General features: G+C 34.3%; 1 protein-coding gene across 4 annotated transcripts in view; it reads right to left on the reverse strand.

The window, feature by feature from the left end:
• Positions 1-14456, reverse strand: part of Phip (pleckstrin homology domain interacting protein) — a 124669-nt gene that overhangs the window by 86935 nt on the left and 23278 nt on the right. For all 4 annotated transcript variants that reach the window (XR_009380297.1, XM_059268295.1, XM_059268294.1 and 1 more), the window contains exon 7: positions 4306-4466. Coding sequence is in view for 3 of the 4 variants with exons in the window: in XM_059268295.1 (XP_059124278.1) it covers positions 4306-4466 (161 nt within the window). In the remaining variant the exon portion in view is untranslated. The remainder of the gene's footprint in view (positions 1-4305; positions 4467-14456) is intronic.

Raw genomic sequence — 14456 nt, forward strand, 5'->3', positions numbered from 1 at the left:
TTCTCATACTCGTCCTCACGTGTGTACATGTGTACGTGTGTGTGTGTGTGTGTGTGTGTGTGTGTGTGTGTGTCAGTCTTTTAAATTGTATAAATCTTATTTTCAATTTCCCTGTGATTGTTGCAGCTTTGTTTCATGGCTCACTGTTAGGACCTTTCCAATTTACATCACTCCCAACATCACTGCTGTTTTAATCCATACACTGCAATAGGATCCGTAAAAGGTAGCATACACCCACAATCCCAGCATTTTGGCTGAACATGAGGCAGAAAGATGGTGAATTTCGGAGCAGCCTGGTTTCTGTAGGAGTCCTATCTAAGAAGAAATGCAATGTATGCTTTAAATTTATCACTTGTTCTCTCTTGCCCTAAGGAAAGACTTAATCTTTAGCACATCAGATAGGAACTTGATATGGTTTTCTTCCCATCAGCATTTCTAGTTCTTGCTCAATGATAACCAATATTAATTCTGTGCTATATCCAATAATGCACAATTATATATTATAGTTTCTCAAAGTTTGTAAAACCCTTTCTCTAACTTGGTAACATCCAGTCAATTCAGCTAAGGTGTTCATTCTCCAGTAAATTCCTTTACCATTTTCTATGATTGAATGAGGGACCTATTCAAATATATTAATTTAGGTGTCCTATATCAGAAAGTTTCTATCATATGGTATCATTACTGCCCATTTACTATTTGTAAACAGATGTCTTCAAGTTTTATACCTCCAATTCTTAGAATAGTGACAGGTTAAGAGTCAAATTCATTAAAAACACCAACCCATATTCTTTACTATAACCTCTAGTAAACGTAGCATTTTACATTCCTTTGCCTTAATCTCAATGGAAAAGAAATACATTTTACCTTTCTGAAAGGAGTTGTGGGATCTCTGTCCCTTCTCTCTCTCTCCCTTTCTCATTCTCTCTCTCCTTTTCCCTCTCCCTCTCTCTTTCTATATGAGACACTGTATGTGCCTCACTTTATGTGCCTGGCTGGCCTGAACTCTCTACATAGAGCCAGGCCTGACTCTGCCTTCTCCGGAGTACTGGGATTAAAGGCTTGCATCACCGCACCCGGCTGGGATCTCTGTCTTTTATGTGCTCAATGAACTTTTGTATTGCTGCCTTAGTCCTGAGAATTCATCAACTCTGTTTTTCTTTCGTAAACATAATTTCAGGCAGTGATTCTGAAACCAAGTAAAAAGATTAAAGGATTAAGAATTGGAAAGTAAAATTTAACTTGTAATTATGCTATCTCTTTCCTTTTAAAAAATACTCTACCAAGACAATATTATTAAAATAAATTAACACAAATAATAATAGTTTCCTAAAAGAAAATTTCACTTACCAATTACAAAGAATTCCTGTAAAACTTTTCATAGCATTTATGAACAAGAGTTTAGCTGGATGCTAGAAAACTCAGGACCTAGTCACTGAGTTCAAAATCTAACATCACACAAGCGTTTAAGACAGTAAAAACAGACGATGTTTGCTTAAGTCTGTCTAGAAATTAACAGCAGTAGGTAAAGCTCAATGGCTTTTATCTGTACCCCTTGATAGCTACTAATCACATGCAGTGTTTCAGATCCTCCCACAAAAACCCCGTTATGTTGCTACTATTATTATCCATTTCCCTCTCTCCTTCTTTAGAGGTAGTAAAGCTGTGTGTGACTAGAGCACTCTGAGGTCAAAGCTGATGCTCTTAAGGATAGTACTAAACCTGTATAGTTGGGCCTTTGCAGAAGACTCAAGAGAATTAGTCCCTTGGTAAAGTTTTCGAAAATACCCGAACCAGCAACTTAGAAATAAAATTGTAAGTCTTAAAATATCCAATGTACTAAAAGAAAATATTGGTTAGTCCTTTATCAAATTGTTAATCCAATAAATATGTCAATGTGTTGACACATGAACTACTGTCACAAGCTTTACCTATCCCTCTTCAGTTTTCAAGACCAAACTATAAAGTACTAGTCAGCTCAGTATGTTGTGTGCTTCTAGAAAGTTGAATGAGAAAATACCCATCATCAGTTTGACTCTACAAGATAAACATGTGCAGTAGATATAAATGTGCCGTTACCCATTTAAGTGATAATACAAAAACAAAAGTAAATTGAAAAAAATAGGTCTCACCATCTGACACATGGCCTCTGCAAGCACCTGCACATAAACTAATGCAAACACACACACACACACACACACACACAGAAAATAAATTTTAAAACACAAAAACCAGGCTCTATTAGCATTTCTACCCGAAGGTACTATTTTAGAGTATATAACTACAAATCACCATATGAATGAAAACTATGAGTTTGCACAATTAGCAAATTATATCACATTCTTAAAAATATATTTTAGAGTCTTGGTAAGACTATACAATCATTATTATGCTCCTTTTCTTCCCTTTTGTATATGCCTTCAACTAAAGGAAACACCAGGAGGCAGTTTCTTCTTTACTTATTCTTCTTCCCCAAGTGAAATGCCCTGAGATGCCCATTTTCTTGTAAGGCCAGATAATAAATAATTTCAACTCTGCAGGCCATATGATTCTGTGATAAACCATACGACAATGCTTTGTAGTTCAACAGTGACTACACGCAGTAGTCTTTATTAAAAAAAAACAAAAAACAAAAAACAAAAAAAAAAGAACTATTTCCAAGAATAAGTGGTAAGCTCGATTGAGCCTAAGGTAGTTAATTTGATTATTCCCTGGTTCAAAGTACTTTCAAATGTTGTACTGAAAATTTTATTAAGCTCAAAAAATAGGAACAAACACAGTATATCAATGTTGTTTCATTCAAAGCATTCTAAGAGATTATGCATCAAATTTCTATCAAATCAGATAATCCTGCATAAATTTGATATTTACAATCCATATTTCTCTTAAAGAAAGAACTCCCATAAGGTCCTTTACTCACATCAACAATAGAAAAGCTGTGCTTTTTGAAATCATCCAAGTGACAATGGCGCACATTTTTTTATGGTCACCAAAATACAAAACCAACACAATACTTCTTCTCACTCTCATTTACTACCACTTTTGAAGAAATTCTTTCAAATATTAGAAATGCCTTGATTTAGGTTTTGAAAACTAAACATTAACCTATTAAATTAATAGCTACATTGATATTCAGTTACAATTTAAAAGTCAACTACTGATATGGCTGTAGCAAGCACAAAGCAAATACAGATATCTGCTCTTCATGAGTTTAACAATCTATAAAGAAGCTTAGAAATTTTTATTTTTGTTTCATAAAAGCAATGGAAATGATAAAAGCTAAAAGTAGGAGATATTGATACCAGGAGTAAAGTACAAATGCCCAATGAATTAAAATCAATTAAAAAAAATGTGAAAATTCTTTCAGATGTTCTTTTCTGTAACTGTTCTATAGATAACTGGATATATAGGTAGTACTTAATTTATGTGCAAATTTACCCAAAGAAAAACAAAAGGAATCTATAATTATTGTTACTTTAATTAAAATTAGCAGCTGCAGAGATGGCCAGAAGTTAGGAGTATTTGCTATTCCTGTAGAAGACCTAGGCTGATTTCCCAGAACCTATATACACGCTCACAACCATCTATTAACTCCATCTCCAGGAAATCTGATGCCTCTTCTGAGCTCCATGGGCACCAGGTGCGCACATACATATGCAGGCAAAACACTCATATGCATAAAAAAATAGAATAAATAAATCTTTAATGTTAGCAGCAGTTCCCCAAATTCAAAAATGGGAATTTCTATTTGAAGTTCTATCTCCCACTTTCTTGTTTCAAAAGTAATTACGGACTGTTAAGGCACTTGAAAAAAATAAGTTGAAATACTTCCAAAATAATTTTTCTCATTCAAAACTGAAAAGCCCTGCTGATCACAAAATCCTAAGCAAAGAGTGTCACATATGCTCAGAATTTCTATCACCATTTAAAGGAGTTTTCTCAGGTTAGCAAATAGTTCTCTGCAGACAATACTTTTCCACAACTTGCCTGGGCTCTTGGTTCTAATTAAAAATATGACATAACCTTTTCTAAGAGCCCCATCATCAGCCTATGTGATTAATATTGAGAACGCACCACATAGGATATATGTAACTGTGATTACACTGTAACAGGTCTAAATTTAGGAACTGCTAAACTTGGAAAAAGTTTGAATTTAAATAAAAACTTCTTAGAGCACACTTTTAAAATTGCCCAAATTTCCAGTTTCCCATTAAAATAAAAAGCAAAATTTTTACTTCAAGTTCTTATTTCAACAATGTTTCTTCAATTCTATCTACCAGTAAAGATAAGACTTTAAAAATGACTTACAGTAAATATCCGCCTGCCAGTTCGATCAAAAGTTACACAGTACACCGATGATAAGTGTCCAAGAATTCGTTTATGCATCTTCATATGCTGATACACTGCAGTTGGAACAAGTCGTTCAAGTCTGTATTTCCCATTCAGCTTCCTTGAAAACAGAGTATCCGCTACCAAAAAAACGGGGGAATATAAATGTACTCCAGAAACAAACTATGTTTCTTAAATTCAGATTTCTAGAATTTGTTTCATTTATCACATGCTGCTTTAAAAAAAAAAAAATGCTTTCTATATGGCTCCTAAAGTCTTCGAAATAAAGAAAATAATTTATTGCTTGAAATAAGTGTCCTCGTTATTCTTACAAATAACCAAATGAAGTCAAATGATATATCCAAAGTCACATTCTTTAAAAACGCATCACACACACACACACACACACACACACACACACACACAAACACACACACACGCACGCACGCACCTTTTAATGCTAAGAAATAAGGTTCCCTTACAAAAACAGTTTAATCTGGACTCTAGTAATTCTTCTTCACCAATTAATAATACTCAAATACTCTAAATATGTCTCCAAGAATGATTTAAAACACATCTTTCCATGATTGAAAACAGAGAAGTCACTTGGGGATCTTGACTTTAAGAGCTGACTGAGGCTAATTTTCTGCTTTATATGCTAACTCCAACACAAAGTGTTCTCATCTAACTTAATTACTACTGTACTTACTTCCTATACATAATTTATGGACAGAGAAGATAATCAATAAATCTATGCTGACTGATTTTGTTTTTAACAGAAGGCGGCCGATTTCCCCCCCAAAGTACATGCCAGCACTACAGTTTCTCACTTGAACTTTTTATCAGAAAATTTCTTAAAAACAGTATATGTAGTTTATATAATCACACATACTATTATGACACACACACACACAGTATGCTATCTAACTCAAATTAGAGCCTAGCAAAAATTATAATTTATGAAACAAAAGTATCTCACTCAGGTGTTTTTTTCTACATGCAATTTTTGACTCACACTACATTTGTGTGAGTTCTGCTGAAAAGATAACAAAACTACATGCTTCACAGGTTTTAAAGTAACACTATTTCAAAGTAAAATTATATATGCTTATATGTTCTATTACTATAAAATCTTATTTGAATACAACAGATGTCTACTGTTAGCCTATAAATGCTATTCAATAACCTAACCCTGAAAACATCACAAGTCATCTGAGAGCTGTGAATTAACTTTCTTAGTTAAGTTTAAGCAAGTTATACAATAATTCACAGTTACAGGAAACTCAGTAGGTTTCCATGATAGTTTAGCCTCTGTCATGCATTTCTTACCCACAGAAATAACCTGGTAATAAAGCATCTAATGCTTGGCTTCAATTTTATTTTGTGGACACAAAACCAGTTATCAACTATCCTTCAGAAGCAAAATAAAACTGTATTATTCAAATACCACAGACCCACTGACATCTCGGACTCACCTGTCTGTACCGTAAGAAAATAATTAATTAACATGCATCCCAAATGATGACAGTGTTATCAAGATGTACTTTACCTCCTTCTACCCAAAACTTACAAAATGCTTAGAAATTCAAATTTTATAATATTTAACACTGTTCAGGTATGAAAACACATCTGTTGGAGACAATTAAAATAACAAAACTATTTCACAATGACTACCCATAGTATGTATCAAAATTTTTAGTCAAAACTTTTTTAAAAAATCAGAGTTGATAATATATTATTTATAAAATATTTTATAGATGAGAACATGTTACTGCCTTAAAAATGGGGTTTACTCAATCTTCAAGATAACTAGAATTAAATTTCAGTCAACTAGAAAAAAAAATAAGCCGGGCGGTGGTGGCGCACGCCTTTAATCCCAGCACTCGGGAGGCAGAGCCAGGCGGATCTCTGTGAGTTTGAGGCCAGCCTGGGCTACCAAGTGAGTTCCAGGAGAGGCGCAAAGCTACACAGAGAAACCCTGTCTCGAAAAATAAATAAATAAATAAAAATAAAATAAAATAAAAAAATAAAAACCCCACACCACAGGAACAGTGAAGTTTGCAATAAAACATTCTAGAAACACAAGAAAGTATCTTTAACTACACTCAGTGACACTTAACAAGCAATTAATTATTTAGCATTCTATCCTGTAGGAGACAATATTATGAAGCTTTCAACTAACTTATGAACCTACCAACAGCACTAAGGATATGGCATAGTAAGGAAATAATTAATATATAGAGATACCAGGTAATCAAGTTGGTGTTTCAAACCTTGTAATTACAAGAATTAAAGAAGAAAGTACATATTAAAATACAATTGAAGAGGTCAAATTTAAAAAAAAAAAAACTATCAAAAAGGTAGGTCATTTTTACAAAAAAAAAAAAAAAAGATAATCTAGGAATCAATGACCTCACATTTTTTCTTTTATTATCCCATTACTATAACATCTATCTATCCTACTAGATCTAACTATTTCACTGAAAAATAGAAATTACCTTGTATTTCATTCACAAGCAAATGCAGAGCCTTTTAAACAAAAAGGAATATAAGTGAATCTTAGTTAATAAGATATATAAGGCTGTTCAACGTAATTTAGTGTTCAATGTAATTTAGTTTCATGGGAAAAGACATAATGGCAATTACTCATATTCTAATAATGAGTTAATTATATTTTTGGATAAAAAGGAAATGTCTCAAATTATAGAAATTTAAAAAATTTTACTAGAGCAGAATATCACTTTTTTAAATGAGCATGGCTAAACAGATGTAAGGAGATACAAAGCAACTGTTCTTTTATTAGATTACTTATAGCTTTAACTAGAAATATAACTTTGGTTTAAAAGTATGTTTATTTTCCTAATTATGGAAAAAGGAAATAGTTCTAAACTCGACCAAATAACACTAAATCACTTTCCCTTGGAAATTCTTTCTTATCATCCCAAGCCAAGAAGATACTCCTCTAGGCAGCCTACTGAATTTCAAACGTTTCGTTACTTCATGTCCCAGGACTACCACCTTCTCTATCTACAATATTTTCACTTCACTCAGAATAATCACCAACTTCCTTTGATACTGACCTACCAAGGTTTTACATAAACTTGTCTCATATGACGGTTAATATTAACTATCAACATGACAAGTAAGGAAGCAGGTCTCCAGGGTACACTTGTAAGGGATTATCTATATTAAAACTAACTTCTGAGAATGTCTGTGAGAGACTGTCTTGATCAATTAATGTGGGGAAAACACTTTTTTTTTCCGTTTTTTGAGACAAGGTTTCTCTGTGTAGCTTTGGAGCCTGTCCTCAAATTCACTTTGTAGACTAGGCTGGCCCCGAACTCAGAGACTAGCCTGCCTGTCTACGACACCACTGCCCAGCTGAGGGAACACATCTTAACTGTGGGTGGGACCATTCCCTGAGCAGGGGGTACCTTCACTATATAAAATGGAGAGGGTAAGCTGAGCTTTGGCATACATGAATGAATTCACTGTTCTCGGTTTTAGACTGCGAATGCAATATAACTAGCTATTCAAATTCATGATGCCTTGATTTCCCTCCTAATGAGGTACTGTAACCTGGAATTGTGAGCCAAGTAAACCTTTTCCCTATCAAGCTGATTTTGCCAGGGTATTTTATCACATCAACACCTGTCTAACTTCATTTGTTACTTCTGTCTCCTTTGTCAGCTCCAGTTGCTAATCTGCTTCATTCTTCCAACACTTCAGATATGCTCCTAATTTAGGGTGTTTGCATTAGCTGTACCTTCTGCCTACCATGCGCACGGGGGGTGGGGGGGGTGGGGGGTGAGGGGGGTGGGGGGTTGTTCTTTTAATCTTTCCTCAAATGCCTGGCACCTTTTCTATGAAACCAAAACCGATTTTCCCATTGAAAATCATAACCACTCTCACCACTGGTAACACTTGATAGCCTTTATACAGCCATGTATTTGCTCCTTTACAAAACTCATTTACAGATAAAACCATATTTTTATGTACCATATTTATTTCCCACCTCTTCCCATAACATACAACATAACTCCACAGATAATGTATTTTGTTTGTTTTATACTTAGATTAGTCTAAAACCTGGCTATTTTCAGATCAACACATATTTGGTAAATTAATAAGTAACACAGCAATAAAATAACTAGATTTAAGAATAAGATGAAAATGGAGGATCTCTGTATCTGATAAATAAGAAGATATTTTCTATCTCCAAATACTGTTTTGTATTTCAACTACTCTACTAAATTGACTTATTTACAGATGAGAGCATAACTAAATTATGTTTACTCAATTTCCTGAAAGTAAATCAATAATGAAATAAAAATGTTAGAAATTATTAGCCATTTGAAATATCACTCCCTTTAACTACCATAGGTGAAAAGCCCCCAACACTGTAACTAATACATGTGTATGTAAAACAACACCCGTGTATGCAGGATATCGAGCTGAAGAGTTCAAATCCACTAATTTCTGTACCAGAAAGACAAAACTTCCCAAACAAATCACTTCTCTCTTCTAGCTATTTCTCAAGAATTGGATTATTTCTCTAGCCACATATGGTACATAGTCAATTTAGAAAATAAAACATAATTGCAAAAGTACAATACATAACCCCCACCCAAAGCAATTTCATAAATTATACAAGTTTTCTTCAAAAACCATTTAACATCTATGCAGTATTTGTGTTCAAATCTGACAACAGAGATGATAAGTTACTTTTTGTTTTTCCTTTTATTGAAAATAGATTCTTTTCTCACATAATATATCCTCAATACAATTTCCCCTCCCTCTGTTCCTCAAAGTTCCTCCTCACCTCTCCCTACCATCCTTATCCAGTCCCTTTCTGTCTCTCGTTAGAAAAGAACTGGCTAAGAGATAATAATAAATACAACTAGATAAAAGAAGATAAAACAAAAACTATCACATTGAAGTTGGACGAGACAGAGGGAAAAGAGCCAAAGAGAAAGCACAAGAATCAGAGACTCTTGTCTGCACATTCAGAGTCTCACAAAAACACTACACTGAAGCCAGACATAATATACATGCTGAGGACCTGGTGCAGACCTGTGCATGCTACTTTAGTCTCTGTGAGTTCTTACAAACTTAAACAAGTTTTTTTGTTGGTTTTTTACTTTTTTGTTTTGTTTTGTTTTTTTGTTTGTTTGTTTTTTCAAGACAGGGTTTCTCTGTGTAGCTTTGGAGCCTATCCTGAAACTCAATCTATAGACTAGGCTGGCCTTGAACTTACAGAGATCCACCTGCCTCTGCCTCCCTCCAGAGTGCTGGGATTAAAGGCATGCGCCACCACCACCCGGTGCAAGTTACTCTTTATACACTTCAGTTTCTGCAGATATGTTATGGAAAATCATTTCCATTTTCCACAATATACTTGGCTCCTATGTAATGCTGTCTTTTGACACTATTTATCACATTTTACACAATCACTAATATCAATTTTTTCTGTGTTGCTTTCTCCTAATTCAATAGTCCTCCTGAGAAAACAGTACAATAAACATCTACTTTTCAAGATTTTTGTTTACATTTCTCATTAAGGCTTTTAATACATCTGCTACTTTAATATACATTATAAAGTAAGTTTCTGAGAGTGATCTTCATAGTTTCATATATTTAAAAGTATAGTCACAGGGAGTAGAACTCTGGAAGGAGTAAAAGGATTAAAAGGTGTGGCCTTGTTGGAAGAAGTCTGTCACTGGGGGTAGGCTGTGAGGTATCAAAAACCCATGCTAGGCCCAGTCTCTCTCTGCCTACAATTCAAGATGTAGTGCCCAACTACTAATCCAACACCAGGGGTGTGTGCCTCCACACCCCCCACCATGTTGATAATGGACTAAACCTCTGAAATTGTAAGCAAGTCCCCAATTAAATGCTTTCACTTAGACAGTGACTAAGACAGAAGTTGGTTACAAGAGTAAGGTGTTGCTCTAACAGGCCTGACCATGCTATTTAGCAGGGGTAATATGGAAGACTTTGGTTGGGACTTCGGACTAGAAAAAACTGGTTATGCTTTAAGTGGGGCTTAATGGACGATCATTATAGGAACATGGAAGAGAATGCAAAGGGCAATTTGACATGTGAGGACCCAGCTCAAGAAGTTCCATAAGGGAAGAATATTAATAAGCAGCCTAGAGACCAATTTTATGATATTTTGACAAATAATATGGCTGCTTTTGCCCTTGTCCTAAATATCTGCCTGAGGTTAAATTGAAGAGTTTTAGATTAATGACATTAGCAGAGGAAATTTCAAGACAGCCTAGTATGGACTGTGTGTGTGTGGTTATTAGTGGTCATGCTTAGGCTGATCTATAATGAAAAGGAGCAAGCTGAACAAAAAAAAAATATAAAATGTAGTGTGAGGAGAAAAGGAGCACCAGGAAGTGTAATGGAGCTAAGTCCTGTGCTCAAGGAGATAAAAAGTCTAAAGAAAAGCCTGATGAAGAGTTGCCTGGGTCATGATGTCTCTCCACAGCAATAGAACAGTGACTGAGACAACTTCTAAAGACTTTCTCCCCCAAATAACTAACCACTGTATCTAGCCTTTCAATTTTACTCATTCTTTTTTCTATTAAACTGTGATTAACAATTATTACAGGCTAATCTATGTCATTACTAAGCACTTTAGTTTTATAATTAATGACATTTTAATGTTTCTGGGTATTTTTCATTATAAGTCTATTTTAAAATATTTTGTTCTTGAGTATTAACTAATTTTGAAGAAATTAATAAGTAAAAATATTCGTTGCAAGTCTCAGTTTAGAGTCATTTGCTGATAAAATGACATCTTTCATTATCAAGTTCCTCTCTCTGGGTCCAATTTTCAATGCAGATGATTTTCTATACAGTTCAGCAACATCACCCCAGTTTCTTTTACCATACAGGCACCAGTGTACCGAGCCCATTTTAGAAAGGAAAAGAGCACATACGCAAGCACACAGACAGCAGCACAGAAGAGCATCTACGGCCATCTTGGTCACTACATTTTCAATGACAGGAAAGAATACATATGGCAAAAACCAACAACTAAGTACTAAAGCAGAAATAGTTTCCCTCTCAAATGGTCAGACTTTTTCTCCTTTTGCAAAGTACGTAGTAAAATGTACAAGAATTCAGGTAAAATTGTAAGAAATTACCCAAGTTCTAAGGTCAAAATTAACCACAATTTTTAAAAAGAACTTTACGATGAATAAAACATGTGATATACTACCTATTGTCACGTAGGACAGCTGTTTCCCCCTAACATCAGAACTGGAGGGCCCAGAACTACACATTTACAAAATCAAAGCCTATCTATCAGCCCAAAGAATACAAGAAGAAATGCAGCTGCAGGTTTCAAGCCTGGGGAAACAATTTCTGTGAAAGAACACTTAGAAGAGAAGAAAATGAAGAGGCAAAATATCTAACTTAGAAAGTATTTTGGTACAATTTGAGCAACCCAAGTCTTTTTTTATACAAAATAAAAAATCAGATAAGAAACATTGGGGTATTTTAGCAGAATGTTGTTCGAAGAAATGTATATTAATTTTATTACCCTACCTTGCCTAATTTAATTCTGTGACTGTGATTTAAAAAACACTCAGACTTGAAAAGTTCCCTAGTATCCTCTAAGTAAAATGTTAACATAAGATTTATAATAATAAACACCAAAATGTTTCCTAAATTAAAACAAAAAAGAATGAACTGTGAATAATCTGTAACTAGGTTTCATTTTAATCTCCACAATGTCAAGAAAGATTTTGTACATAAGGTTTACAATCAATTTCTGTAAATTAAAGACTATAGAAATCTATGAATCGATGAAACTAAATTTTAATTACAACAAAGTGATAAAAACCTAAATGAGCAAAAGAAAAAAAAATTATCATGTGTCCCATCTTTAATGTTAGTGAAATAGTACTGTATTTCTAACTAAACATTCAGAGAGCACTTTCTCTATCCTTCTAAGTTTACTCTAAACAAATACTTGTCTTTACAGGGTAAGAGTGACTTCAGAATTTCTATCATACAAATATACTGTATGGTATAAAGTATTTAATGTCAACATTTACATAAAATGTTGTTAAAAGGACCACAAAAGGGTTCCAATAAAAAGATGTATGACAGTGGCAGTCAAAAACAACAAAATATGAGATATATAGATATAGATAGATCTATCTATCTATCTATCTATCTATATATATCAAATATATTGAAAAAAAAATGACTGGAGGAAGAAAGCCATCAACATCTAGCCATTATAGCTAGAGAGGCTCATGGTAAAAGGATTTCAGTAATGTAAAATCTGGGCCAAATAGATGGTCCAGTGGCTAAAGACCCTTGCCCCAGATCCTCTGGAGTTTCATCCTCAGGGTGGAATGAGAGAACTAACCCCTACTAGTTGTCCTCTGACCTTCACAGGAGCACTGTGGCACGAGTACAGCCACAAAAATAATTGTATTTTTTAAAAGTTAAATATTAGCAGATCAACTTCAATAATGCTGAAAAATGTCAATGTACTGTATCTGGAAATGAAGGCTCATAATAGGTATATTTACCGAGTGCTTTCCTACATTCTAGAAACTGCTCAATGCAGTAGTTTCTTATATATATTATCTTTACCATAAGAAACTATATGCCTCATCAGAAAGAAAACTGAAAGTAAACTATAATGATCCCAATACTACGGTGCTTACATCAACATTAAGAAAAAAGACTGAAAGGAAATATTCCAAACTATAAGCATATAACCAATTACACTGGTTTTTTTTGTTGTTTTTGTTTTTTTTTTTTTTTTTTTATAGCTTTTCTCTATTTTCCAAGCTTTCTCCTACTGGGCACATATTCTTCTACAGTGTCTAGAAAGATTAACTTAAATCCAAAGCTTGATTCAATCACATTAGAAATAAGCATATTAAGGAATATGAAAATATATTATGCTACAGAAACTGCCCATTGCCAATTTCACATGGGCTGAAAACTGATATAAAGAATTCACATATTGGTGGACACACTATAACCCCAGCATAAAGGAGACTATGGCAGAAAGAGTGCAAGCGTTAAGGCTAGTGTAGGGCTCCATCATAAGACAACACCTCAAAAAGCAAAATCAACAACAAAAAAATTGCTTTAAAAAAAAAAAACTATCACATATTCTGATTTGTAAGCCAGAAAATAAACACAACAGACCCTCAATTTTGGCTGTTGCAGGATATTTGATCACACTGTGTGAAAATGTGTCACTGTTTTATTCTGATGAACTTAATAAAGAGCTGAATGGCCAATAGCTAGGCAGGAGAGGATAGGCAGGATTTCCAGGGAGAGAGAGAAACTCAAGAGATGAATCTAGGTACAGAGGAGATGCCAGCGAGACACAGAACAAGTTGAACTTACAGAACGAAGGTTAAAAAGTCATGTGGCAGAACTCAGATGAAAAGAAACAGGTTAATTTTAGTTATAACAGCTAGTTGGGAACAAGCCTAAGCTAAAAGCCAAGTTTTCATAATTAATAAGTCTCCATGTCATTATTTGGGGGCTGTTGGCCCAAAAGAAAGTCTGACTACATCTGGTTTTAAGTAAGTTTGATTTATAAAATCTCTCACTGAGTGGCTGGCTCAGTGGGTAAAATGTCGGCAATGCATGCATAAGGACCTGAGTTTGAACCAGGGCACCCACATAAAAACTAGACATGATAGCCTTAGTGCTGAAGAGGCAAAGACAATAATATCCAGGAAACTTGCTGTCAGCTGAGCAAAATCAATGACCTCTAAAGTTCAATGAGAGATCCTAACTCAAGAAATGAGGTGAAGAGCACAGAGTATGACATGTGACTATACTTCTGGCCTGCATATGTGTATACATGCATTTGTACCTGCACATACATACATTTACACAGGAATACTCCCCATCCCACCACACACACAAATTCACTCTGCTTTTAAAATCAAAGAAAGATAGATCAAAGATAGTTATGTTCTATTTTATTTAGGAAGAAAGATTTAAAAGGGAACATCTAATTCACTATAGAAGCATGAAAATTATTAAGGTTATGATTAATAAGTAGAAGTTATATTACATTAACAGAAAATGACAACCTAAAAATCCTAATTTGAAGGCCAGATAGCATGTGG

This window comes from Peromyscus eremicus, chromosome 7, assembly GCF_949786415.1.
Source record: "Peromyscus eremicus chromosome 7, PerEre_H2_v1, whole genome shotgun sequence".
Classification (NCBI taxonomy): Eukaryota; Metazoa; Chordata; class Mammalia; order Rodentia; family Cricetidae; genus Peromyscus; species Peromyscus eremicus.